General features: G+C 43.6%; 2 protein-coding genes across 10 annotated transcripts in view; both read right to left on the bottom strand.

Moving 5' to 3' along the window:
- The window catches only part of LOC126556197 (retinol dehydrogenase 14), a 128,902-nt gene extending 116,755 nt beyond the window's left edge, over positions 1-12,147 (bottom strand). For both annotated transcript variants that reach the window (XM_050211422.1, XM_050211423.1), the window contains exon 1: positions 12,141-12,147. The gene's annotated coding sequence lies outside the window, so the exon portion shown is untranslated. The remainder of the gene's footprint in view (positions 1-12,140) is intronic.
- The window catches only part of LOC126556322 (ras-related protein Rab6), a 467,299-nt gene that overhangs the window by 6,718 nt on the left and 447,340 nt on the right, over positions 1-13,241 (bottom strand). For all 8 annotated transcript variants that reach the window (XM_050211571.1, XM_050211568.1, XM_050211575.1 and 5 more), the window contains exon 4: positions 14-173. In XM_050211571.1, the coding sequence (XP_050067528.1) occupies positions 14-173 (160 nt within the window). The remainder of the gene's footprint in view (positions 1-13; positions 174-13,241) is intronic.

Below are 13,241 nucleotides of genomic sequence, written 5' to 3'. Positions count from 1 at the left end.
GGTTCATACTTACTTGTAATGTCGTACACCACTACTGCTACGGTTGAATCACGAATGTATGATGGTATCAGCGACCGGAACCGTTCCTGGCCGGCCGTGTCCCACAGCTGTAATCTCACTGTTCGATCCTCTAGATACATCGTTTTCGAGAGGAAGTCTATACCGATCGTGGCCTACAAATAGAAGAAGAAAAATATTTACGTCATAAAGTATCGGATGGAGTAATCAGCATCTATCCTACGAAGACTACAGAGGGTTATAGGTTGACGTTATGGAAAACATGGGCGTACCATAAAGCAACTCCATCAATCGCTCCAAACGAATACGAAGCCAATTAAGACAACACTTCACCTCAACAGCAGACAACCAATATGGCGAATATCTCGGAGCCTCTGCATGTGTTGTGATGTTGCAACGGTCACCGTTTTGCCGCAAGTTTTTCATCTGGCCGTGGGAAGCCGTTATAACATCGTCTCGTCTTTCCTAACCTTTCGAACCGTCCCGATGGGAACTATTAAAGTATCATTTCTGTCAGTACTTGGCCGATCTTACAGCCCAAACACACGCTGCTGTTATGGTCAGGGGAGAGGCGTACAGTAAGCTGTCTCGAGCAGACTTGCCGTTTCGTTTCCAGCCGAACCACGGTACACGAAACGGATCGATAAACGGACGGCTGTAGGTATAAATCTTCCAAATCGATGGCGTCATCATACGAATGGTGTGTTCCCGGTGGCTTTCAAACCGTGCTAGTGTAGCTGCTGCTGCTGCAAGCGACCAGCTGACCGAGCCAAAAAGGGGTGTCCTATGTTCGTGCCAGACGAAGGTAACCTTCAACGCAACTCGTCGTCGTCGTGAGTGTGCGTTTTATTTTGACTTCATCCTATTAAGGTGAGGTGTTATCGTGTTTTTTTTTTTTTTGCTGCTGCTCCACCAATCCATTGACGGTGTCCGACCAGACGTCGGGAAAAATTCAAGGCGCCAGTAAAACGTACGAATAAATATGGATCATCTAATATGAATGAGTAACAGGGAAGAGAGGTGTTCATCCTCCAAACGGAAGCTGCCGGAATGGAGATGAGTTAGAAATAATGAAAACACTTGTACGGAGCAGATAGCAGCAATAGGTCTGTTGGGGATATTTTAAGACCATCGTAAACTGAGTATAATAGAGGTGATGCAATTTGAACAAGAAGGATGTTAGAAGGTTCGCTGTATTCCTTCCGGAAATGTTTAATTCGTCAAAAAATGATAAGAACTCTCGTATAAATATTGTCAAAGCATTTGAATAGAACACAAACACGAGTTAAATTTAATGAGCATGTTTACCAGTTTTATCATTTCAACTGCTGGCAGCACCACCACCTCGAAGACATAAATAACCGAAACCACTACTGCGACTGCTCCCGTGGACTGCAATAAAAATGGAAAATTGTTCCTCCGGGCCACCATAGAAAACGGGTGGTTGCGGTGGTGGTGGTGGTGAAATGGTCGTCACAAACGAGAGAACCACACATCCCAGGGCTCAACACAGTTCACCATCAACCAATCGGTCCTCGAAATATGTTTCGACGAGGTAATGGTCTTCCTTCGCTGTGAACACATCGAACCCGAGGTTAAGTTGCAACGTAAAACTTGATGCTTCGGGGTTAGCCGGATTGCACTCTGCCGTAGAGAACCGGACAGGCCACTTCAGAATGCTGGATGCACAACTTGAAATTCACTTGAAAATCCCTCCGGTGCACGTGCAACCCCCGCACCAGGCTCCCCACAAAAAAAAAAACAAACAAACATAAAATGTACAAACTGGGTGCTTTTGACAAAGGAAGAACCTCACACTCATGCTGCGCTCTGCACATTCGTGCACTGAGAACGGTTGAACTGGGTGAGGAGATGAAAACTGTACCGTGGAATGCATCCTGAAGTTATAAACTGAATAAATAAAACCGAAAAACACCACCCCCAACTATTCTGGCCACGGAGAATGAGTCACGAAAACACGGGGAATGCTTTTTAACGACAATATTCTCATTGTACATGGGCAGCTTTGTCGAGCAGCAGCAGCAGCAGTAGCGACAGCACATGTAGGTCAAATGTAATGAAAGGACATCCGTGGGGTTATATCCATAACGATAAGCTAGATGGTTTGAAACGTGACAACTAGTTGTACTGAAAAAAAAATCGGTTCAAGTCCGCCTAAAGATTGAGCCCATCTCGAGAATCTATATTCTAGTGCCTTAGGTACACCAGGAGTCATGGTTTCAACAAATCGATAGAAGCATATGTAACTCCAATCTGTCGGTGTAACGAGTTCGAGTCGGTATACGATCCGTTGTTCAGACAAGATAGAGAAATTGTATTAGGTCCGCAAATAAATAACGGCCGTTTTGAAATCGATGGGGCCACTGTGGACTGTGGCGCGATTTTGAGGTTTAAAAACGTCTAAATCAAATTCGAGAATGACATAACCAAACTGCGTAAACAGGTTAGTGAATATTTCGTGCGAGTAAAAGTTCCTAGTTCTTGAAAATGTCTGATTTTGAGCCAGATAAGCCATATTCCATATGCGCGAGGTGTTGCTGTTTTTGTTTCGAGCGAAGAAAACGGTAGCCGCAGCGCATCGAGACCTTTGGAGTGTTTACGGGGTTGCTGCTCTAAGTAAAACAAGATGTCGGGATTGGTTTCAACGCATTCGAAGCGGTGATTTCGCCGTGGAGGATGCTCAACGTGAAGGAAGGCCCAAAACGTTCGCCGACGAAGAATTGACGTCTTTACTGGAAGAAAATCACCGCCAAACGCAAGAAGAGCTTGCAGCCGTGCTTGGTGTAACTCGTCAGGCCATATCATCATGGCTGAACGCGTTAGGCATGATACAGAAGGAGGGCAAATGGATACCAAACGAGTTCAAGCCGTGGGACATTGAACCCAGACTCTTCGTGTGTGAATTGCTGTTCCAGTGGCACAACAGAAAGGGGCTCCTGCACAGAACCTTGATGGGAGACGAGAAGTGGAATTTGTTTAGCAATCCTAAGGTCAAAAAATCATTTGAATCCTCCGGTCATACCCCAACATGTTCGGCTCGGCCGAGCATCCATAGCTCGAAAGACATGCTGAGCATTTGGTGGGACCAGCTCGGCGTCATCTACTACGAACTTCTGTAACCGGGAGAAACAATCACTGGTGAACGCTACCGGAAACAGTTTAAGCCGAGCACTGCGTGAAAAACGGCCAGAATACTCATCACGCCACGACAAAGTTATTCTGCTGCATGACAATGCTCGGGCACGTGTTGCGCAACCTGTGAAAAACTACCTTAATACCGATGAGATGTTTTACCGTACCCGTGTTACCATTACCGTTCGAACTATGAACCTACTAAGTCACGCCGACCAACGAATTACTAGACTTTCTGATACTATATAATTGAATCTCTTGCACTTGGACCTATTTGCGGGGGAACGGTCCGGATGGGATTTTCTTCAGGGTCCTGTCGCTTCTACTACCGGGCCGGTCTAGTAGGTCCAATATTTGCACCGATTATCGTAACAAGAAATCATATACACAAGCCCGATGAAAAAGTGATGCCACATTTGTTGGAAATTAACTTCAGCTTGGCCAGAGATGATCGTGCCTAACCTGCAGCAGCTAGAAAAGTTGTCAGAATAAATCCATCGAAAGAAACGGTGTTCGGTTCTTATCCAACTTAAGGAAGCCTAGTCTTGAGCATAGATTAGGCTTCCGTTTCATTTGGTTCGCAAAATAGTAGGAGTTGATAATCCACGATTCAACAAGACACGTTCGGTTCGAGGTTTAATTCTTCAAAAGATAATTTTACTATTTCTTCATTCTTCTTGGTTTCACGATCTACCAGGTCATGCCTAGTGTTGTGTTAAGTAGCTCTATTTAAAGAAGAGAGGGGCATCTGCTCACTAACATGTGAGAGTTGAGGCTACCCGGTTGAGGCTTCTACCCGGTAGCTCCCGGTAGAAGAGCTCGAAGAGTACGAAGAGCTACTTGGTGAGGGAGAAGAGCTACCTCGTAAGGGCGAAGAGCTTGAAGAGTACGAAGAGCTACCTCGTGAGAACGAAATTTTGTCTTGCCAATGACAACGCTCAGAGTCCTTAGTTTATTGAGGTGAGGCCTCCCGGCCGCTCTCGAGCTCACTACTCAACACCAGTCATGCCTTCTAAGTAGTTAGTTAATCCGTGGGTGGCACCGTGGGCTACGAGGGAACAGTGCTGATGGGATTTAAACCCCGGTCCTGACGGAAGACCGGCGCCGATGCCTGCTATGCAGATGCCGGACCTGCTCCAGGTTTACTGACACTTCGACTATTAATCAGCCACCGCTTTCCATGTTCCAAGATCGAAGTCCTGGAAGTCTTACTCATAATTATGACTAAAAATGTATTTATCGCTTTTATTCTTCTGCCAACAAGATCCTCCGAAAAGCAGCAACTTCCGTTTTACATCCCTAATGACAAATGGTTACGGAAATGGCACCGATACACATACACGCACACAAGCAGACACATGTAAACACACGTTATGGCTCGATTTTTATTTCCCCGCGCCAGACAAATTGATTCCTTTAGGCTGATCAATCATCTACCATTTACCCACGCTTGGATTGCTTTGCTGCGAAGGGCGTAAAATGGTGCCTTTTATGCCTCTCGTCGAACGTCGTCGTCTTTTTACCACACCAATATTGCTCCAAATAGCCCTTGCGCGGCAAGATTCAATTTCTCTTCACTGCTTGTGTAAGGTGCACTTTGGCGAGAAATTCTAAACCCTGCCACACCGTCCATCAAAGCCACTCTTTTGTGTGATTTAACACATGTATGACATAAGGACCGATTCTGCGTGCGCGAATGCAGCAGCACAAGCCTGGGTTGGGATACATCGATTCACTGGTACCGCACCCCGTCGAAACCGTACGTGGATACAATGCCGGGTGTATTCTCCTACTGGATCCCCAGTACCGAATGTGTTTGTATTGGCCGGGGGTACTTTTCGGGTCGAGCGTACCGAGTGCAAAAGGGAAACACACAGAATTGTGCTGCTAAAAGGCCCGGAAACCTTGTGTCACCCCATCTCAACCAGCCCACCAGAGGTCCGCCCCAAGCTCGGGAGTAACGTCAGCACAACCATTGAAAATACTGTTGCCAGCGCCGATGGTTTGCACTTTGCGTGGGGCGACATCATGTCTCCGCATACATTTTAATGATCTAATTTCACATCACTCTTTGCCGGGGGGGGCACCACCACGAGCGTGATGAATGTGCCGCGTGTGCGTGGGTTGTTGGAGCGGACGGTGCGGCGCTTTATAGTCTGAAGGACGTCGTTGATCGAAAGCGAAGTTAAGCTGCGTTCTAAGCCCGCCAACGCACCCACAATCCACGAACCGTGCGGATCGATTACGAATGATGGTACTGTTTCGAGAAAAGGAAGTATTATGTTGGGCGCAAATGCCCTCCAACGTAAACCTATTTTCCTATTGAATTTTAAAACTTAAGTGTTCAAGTGTTTGATGCTACTAATATTTGGAAGCCTTGCGTTTGAACTCAACCTTTGGAGGGCTTGGATGACCCCCTCCAGACAATCCCAGACTAACGTGAATGATTCCTGTACATCGGCCGGGCGTGCTCTTGCTGCCACATTGCCCAGAGGTTGAAGTTTATCTTACGCAGGCCACAAAAATCCACCGACGTGGAAAATTACCTCCCTCACCAGCAAACTTGTTCGAGGCAGAAAAATTCCATTCCTGCAAAACCAAAAATGAGGCTCGTTTCCGGATGAGTTATTATTTACGTCCTTACAACCGCTAAAGTTTCCCAAAATTTTGTTTTCTTCAGCTAAAACGAAAAAAAAAAAAATGGGGAAAAACCAGACCAGAATTATGAACGCACCGGGAAGATTTGGTAGATGGGCAGGAGGAAACATTCATTTAGACTGCCCTTCTTTTGTGTTTTAATGTCCACTCCTTCATCTCATCATCCCCATCCCACCACGTCAGTGAAATGGAAAAGTTAGTTATGCTCCGGTGTGCCGTACAGAAAAGCGTCCTGTGCGCCAGGTCCGTACAGACAAACACATTATGTATTCCGGGCCAAGGTGTTGGCCGGATGTTGAGCGGTGATGGAACAAAGGAAGAATTGAACATGGAACGGACGTTGGCGTGGTGCGTCTTGATGAGGGTTGGTGCTGGTATACGACAGATGACGGGGAACACGGCTGTTGCTGTTTCGGACGCGTGGCAGACGAAATAATGTGGCGCAAAGATGAAAGGATAAAAATAAGTTATTAGCACACATTTTGCTGCTGAAAGACGTGTTTCGCACGCAAACACCGAAATGGTTCACATTTGCTGGATGGCTGAAGCTGGATGAGTCGCACGGAACATAAATCCTTCTCGTACATTGCAATAACAGGGCTAAAAGTAAATAACAGGTAGAACCTGGACGATGAACACGAACCAATAAAACAACAAGTCCCATAGACGGTAATAAATGGCGATTCTTGCTTTCTTTTTCGATCGCATCTGAAAGAGATGATGGCCATCGTTTAGGCACATTGCGGTATGGAGTGAAAATTGTTTCCCAATAAAACAACTCTCGCTTCCGGGTTCTGTAACGACGGCAAAGAAGTCGTCCGGTCCGGAGGTAGTGGTCCGTTTCGCATAAAGTGAAACGAAATCGCTAGGCTTTACGGCGCGCACCTTCGGCGCTATAAACACCGCTTCCTTTTTTGTGTGTGTTTTCCCTCAACATAAAAAGAAAAGATCCAACGCGCTAGCTGGTTTCGCGTTTCACTTATTTCCCCATCCTGATAAGGGGCACTGTAGAGTTGTGTCTGTTAGGAGGGAAATCATTTGCATTGCACATTGTAAATTTCCTCCAACATTTTCTTACCCTCACCGGTTAATACACCGGAACGACATGGCGTCAATTGAAATTGCAGAACCAAAGGACTATTGTTTTCTGTGGTTTGAGTTACGGCGGATGCAAAGAATGCAAAACACCATCCAGCCGAGGTTTTCCACACATGTCACGGCACCTCAGTGCCCAACAACCCGCTCTCCAGACTGTGCTAAAATGCGTGGTTAGTGTGTATGAAGCAACGTTATGCACAGAGACATGCAAAAATCTGCCCACACCTTCGTAAAAAAGGGGAGCGCCATTATTTTGTGGAATCTCGCCCATAAAAGGAAAGAATGTATCCTTTTTCACCTGGCGTGTGATAAATTTGTTTACAACCTCTACAAACAAACAGTACAGTGTCCCGTTTTCAGACTTTACCCTAGCTTTATTTAGGAGCCGTCCATAAATAACGTAACTCTAAAATACACTTTTTCTTACCTCCTTCTATTATCGTAACAAAACGTAGCTCTAAGCTTTAAAAAAAAATCACTTATATATAACTTTTTGAATAAAATATCACGTTTCTTAAACTTTTTATCCCAAATATTAAGAAAGGGGGCAGACGTAGAGGGGACAGCAGCGGTGGTCTTTTCACGGCAGTACCAGGGTACAAATCTGCCCAAACCTTCTCCCTCAATTCAATATGCTCCTAGTAATCCATTATTTGGTCGATATGACCAAATAGGTCGTAGAGGCAGGATTAGGATTAGAAAAGGATTATGAAAAATAAAGACACTTTAGGGGCAAAGAGAAAGTTATGCTCCAGTAATAGTTGCGCTGATCTATAAACCTGCAGAAGTCTGTATCAAATCCCGTCCGTGCTTTACCTCAGTTGTGAAACTTTCTGTTTAGACTATTCACATGGATAATATTTAGTCAAGGAAGCCACAAATTGCTTGCTAAAACGTATTACGATTATTCCATAATAATTTTAAACAACCTCAATAAATGATCCTTCTAGATTCAACAAACTATCTTGGACTAGCTGATATCCTGACGGCAATCAAAGAAGGTAGGATACGATGGCTGAGGCACGTGATGAGGATGCCGGACTGTTGCCATACCAGGAATGTGCTCGCCATAAAGGCGTAGAGGAGCACAGCAAAGCCCGTTGGCTGGATCAAGTGGAGTCAAAACTGTCGGAGATCTAATAGACCGAGTTTCTTCGAAACTGATTGGCGACCTGGGCATGTCTACGCGACGTACTCAACCCTGAGCTTGAGCTGTCCAAGAAGAAGTATAATCAACGGACATTTTGTGTAACTCTTGTAAGAAGGTTATGGCCTGAAAGATCCCAGAATTCACTCGTTTTCTTCATTCTTATAATTTATATAAAAATTAGAATATGATACGAAATTCTAATCCGCTTTTACCAGTAGACCGGATGAGGCTTTCCATTTGAATGCACTTCACGCAAATTTAAAACTCATAACAATAAATCATTGATACCTGTTCTTTGACGGTTTGACTAATAATACTGCATGTAAATTAATAAGTCTGTATCTTTTTGAGTGTACCAAAGAGATATGATACAAGTAATACGATGGGACGTTGGACAAAGTTCATTGTCGCGTACGCAACGGTCCACGTCATCGGATCGGAGCGGATTAGCGAAACTGACAGCAAGGCGAATATGAAAAAGACCGAAGGATGTACGCTGCCGGTGTTGCAGGGATATTGACCGCAGCGTTAGCGGATAAAAGGAAGGCGCGCGCGATGATTTAGATAACTACAATAAAATAATTTTGGAGCAATCGTTTCAAACAAAATATGTATCCCAAATTTTTGGGGAATCCCACCCTCCTTCCCATCTTTCGAGTGTTACGTAATTTATGGACGCTCCCTTATGTTTGAATGGAGTGCGAAATCGGCAACGCCTTCATTCTGCAACCCGCATTACATTGTGTACAAACACAAATCGTGGCGTTATGCTTCGATGTTTGGTGGAATTTGCCACCGAAATAAATAGCTTGGTGGTATTAATTGCTCATGCAAAATTGCAGAATGCAAAGCAAAGTGAACATTCCTTCTATCTTTAAATCTTTCCGGAGAGAAAGAGAGAGAGAGAGAGCGAATAGTCCGGAAACATACCAATGCCAAGGCTAAGTTTGTTGAAAAAAATCACATCAAATGAAATGAAAGCTCATCAAGCTTCTAATTTTGCTTTGATGAGGTTCACCCACCCCATCCACCTTTTATCCCCTTCTTGGCGAGGTCATAGGTTTGGTAGTGCTGTAGAGCTTAAAGTTTATTACACCTCCGGTTTGTGGGTCAAGATGGTGGAAAGGGCCATTTTGAATAATTCAGGATTCAATTTCTTGTCCGCGCGAGAAGTCAAATTACTTCATATTGCAATCGTTTTGTCTGCCATTCCCGAACGAGATGAAGATTAAACCTTGAAACGAGAGGCAAGAGCATGAAGAAGAAAAAAGTTACATCATGAGCTTTCGGAGAATTATGCTAATTGAAATCGCAAACGAACGCAGCACCCCCATTCGTTAAGTACAAAATTGAGAAATAGAGAAAAAAAAAGAAGAACACACGAACCAGCTTTTAAGTAGAATCTTCTACACCGCGGGGAGAGAGAGATATATGTGCTTGATAAAGTTGTGCTAATGAATTACAAATGGGTGGTTTCTGACGTGGCATTTATGGTGTGCCACGCGTGTGTCAAGAGAAGCCTTGCGTACACACACCGAATGACCAAATCAAAAATGAAAAAGTAAACCCTTAAGAATATTACTCACCGACCGCAAATTCGTCCCCAAAAAACCTGTCTCTCTATGGCGTTAAAATGAATAAGTATCTGGGGAGGGGTAGCTGAAGTTGCGCCTGTTGCCTAAAAAGGTAGGTTTCTTGCTACGCCATTTAGGTCGAAAATATTACTCCCCACTCCCCACGTCCACGGCACACACAATAATATCGAACGAATGCAAGTGAAGGTAGAGAGAAGGTGAACAGTATTTAACACGCTTCATGAATCAGCAAACCACTTCGTCCACACTTCCTTCAATGTCTTGCTGGTTCTCACACCCGTGGTAGTTACTGTTATCAGCTGGCCTCTTTTTCTTTCGAATAATACTTTTCCTAAACCTTCACACCATTCCTTATCGTTAGCAAATACGAACAAAAAAAGGCATAAACGTACTGACAACCCGTCAACAGGTGACGCAGGATTCGTCATCAGTTTCTTGCTGGTTGGGTACGTGGCAGACATTTTGGGTGTTATTGAGCTGTGATTTGCTGATATATTTGTAAATATGTGTTTCATGGCTAGTTCTTGTACTTCTTGGCTTAATGCCTGCCATGTAATATGGCTTATTTCTTCTTCTTCTTCTTGGTTTAACGACTTTCTATGGTCACACCGGCCATCGAATGGCTTACTAGACTCAATACCACCATGAATAGACTTACTTTTTTTCGTTTATTTATAGAGGCTGTTTGAGTCTTAGAGACTACATTCGCCTCTCTACTGTATAAATAAGTGGTCCAATCTAATACAAAACTATTGCCGGTGTGGCTTAAATATTATGGAAAACTATTGCGATTATGGCATATGATAATGGATAAGTCAAAACTATATAAATGACTGTTGCGTAAAAATCAAATGAGGCGGTTCTGAAGCAGTTTGTCAGATGATAGAATTGTCTTGTAATCGGTGTCTAGTTGGCAGGTGGCTCGGTGTGTCGTGTATTCATGGCAATCGGTACGGGTGTGGCGGACGGTTGGTGACGGATGTCAACACCACAGAAACTGCAGAGTGGAGGACTGGATTTGTAGAGGGTGTAGGACCCATTCATGTATGTCCTATACGAAGGCGGGAGTTGGGGTGTTGGGGTGTTGATCGGCTTTTTCTTTACCGTGAATTCCGGAGTGATCCAGAATCTAACATAAAATGAATTCGGATGAGGAAGGGATGTCATCAAGGAGTTGACCATGGGGGTCTTTGGAGGTGCCGTGTTCCAAGGCAGCCAGAACACTAGCACTGTCGGTGAAGATGACGTTCGGTCGGTCGGTCTGTAGTCCCCTTTGTCGGCGGCTAATTGAATCGCTATTTCTTCGGCGGAGAAAATGGTTGTTTGGTTAGGGAGTTTGATGGCGGAGTTATCGTTGGTGGAGTGGATCCCACAGCCGACTGAGTCCAGATGAAGATAGACTTACTAGACTGATACCGCGTAGTTGGATAGCCAGTCCTCGTTAGAGAGAAACGGTCCGGATTAGATTTGTATCCCGCCTTCGCCATCGAAGTTCTTAATATAGCTGACTATGGACTCCTTAATCACTAAAATAATTACAAACAAAATGAATAAAATCGAACACCCAACAGCTTATCAAGAACCGTGCCGTAATCATCTGCTTCAGTTTGATAGATGATCACATGCAAGTCAACTGCCTCCGAAAGCAAAACACGGTGTACAATGACAAATACACAGCACACGATGTAATCGGCATCCTTACCGCACACTCCGCATGCAAATTGACAACGTACGAAGATGGAATCCATCGCGCACGCTGCAAACATCGGTCATTTACCGCATGAACAAATGCTTTAATTTACACTAATCGACAGAAACTTCGACGAGGAAAGCGAAGGGAAAGATACAGGACAGCGGGGGAAGGCAGTCCATCATGCCGGCTAGGACATATTACGTGAGAAGAGTGTAATTAGGTTAAGTTGTAATTAATTGCTCGACTAATTTGCACAAGTTTCGCGGCGCTTCTTGTTTATTCTACCAAACACCGGCTACTGGAGGAATTGCATTTGGGGACCAGCAATGCTTTGCAGACGGTGATATCTTGCAGTTCATTTCAAACCATAATCCCTTGGTGTATAGGGAAGGTTAAATTAAATTTGGATATAATTATTAATTTTTATCAATAAACCGAAAAGCTGCAGCCAAGAGATTCAGCGACTGTTGACTGTTTAATTAAAAAAAAAAAAGAGTAAATCACCAAATAAGTAGAAGAATCAAAGCTGGCTGATGAAGCCAAGCATATGCTAGTAAAGTTAAAAAAAAACTAATTTAACTAAAACGAAAGAAAATTGCTCTTAATTACGCACCTGGAACGGATGGTGAGAGATCTGTTCGTTCCGTCTAACAACGGGCACGAACAGCGGTTAAAAGTTAATTTGAGGGAAAAGAAAAGTACATCGGCGGGGAAAGTTTTAATACAATTTTGCTGCTGTTCTTGATTGCTAGCACGTACCCGCACACAAATACACAACTTTTTTCCTTACAGTTTTTTTTGTCCGTACAAAATACAAAAAACTTTATTCTGTGTCAAAAAAATTTGTTGCTCGTAGAAGTTTGTGGCATTGGAAACAAAAATAAATTTGTGAACCAACTAGAAACGTAAAGATAAACGCTATAGAACAGAAATACGCGCTTCTCTATAAGCCGTAAGAGAAATAGATCAGTTTTTGTTACGCGTCCATTTCAACCGTTAACGTGCACAACAAACGAGCTTAACCTAGTTTTTGTTTTAAAATAAACACTACACTACATAAATAAACCAACGTTTCGTTTCCGTTCGGTTCCGTTCCAAGTGCATACGAGCTTTTACCATAAACTCTTGCTGTACTTCATATAAAACTATTGGTTTATAGCTTCTGCTCTACAAAAACGTCCTTACCACGTTGATGGCGATGACATTTGCGCGCTGAGAGGGAGGTGGTGGGCGTATATGGTGCAGTATTGCGCCTCCGGGAAAGGATATTGTTTGGCGTGGGAAGACGCAAGAACATCTCATTTCATCACAGAAATGGCATCGCATCACAGCACTGCACGGTGGGGGAATGTGATAAAAGGACCAATTTTTATAACCCAATTCTCTTCCCAATATTGATTACCGTTGTGGGGCGATAAGAAGAGTGCGATGGAAGGGTAAAAGGGTCGCGTGTGGTGAAGTACAAATGTGGCACCGAAATTGCATACGGGCGTTTCTGTTACCAATGACGGAATGCTTTATTTATGATGGATTGCCATATCCACTACATTTATTCTACGTGTCGGATGATAGAAAGAGAAATCAATTTTCTATGTATTCCGTTCTGATCAAGTGTTGTTCGGTAAAATGCTACAGCATTTTATAAAGAATTAAGTCGTTGATAAACCAGAGCCAAAAATACATTTATCAGCTAATACCAAAATGCTATTCGTTACAAAATACAAAGAAATAAATACAATAAAACGAATACATTCCTTCATCCTTAGTATTTAAATTTTCTTTTATTTTTTTAAAATTATTTGTCCTTTGGTTTACCCATTATATGTAACATTGACGCTGTTTTCCCATTTTCCTGGGACGTTAAACTGTTAAAAGC

Source organism: Anopheles maculipalpis, chromosome 2RL (assembly GCF_943734695.1).
Source record: "Anopheles maculipalpis chromosome 2RL, idAnoMacuDA_375_x, whole genome shotgun sequence".
Lineage (NCBI taxonomy): Eukaryota > Metazoa > Arthropoda > Insecta > Diptera > Culicidae > Anopheles > Anopheles maculipalpis.
This window is presented reverse-complemented; position numbering and strand designations above follow the sequence as displayed.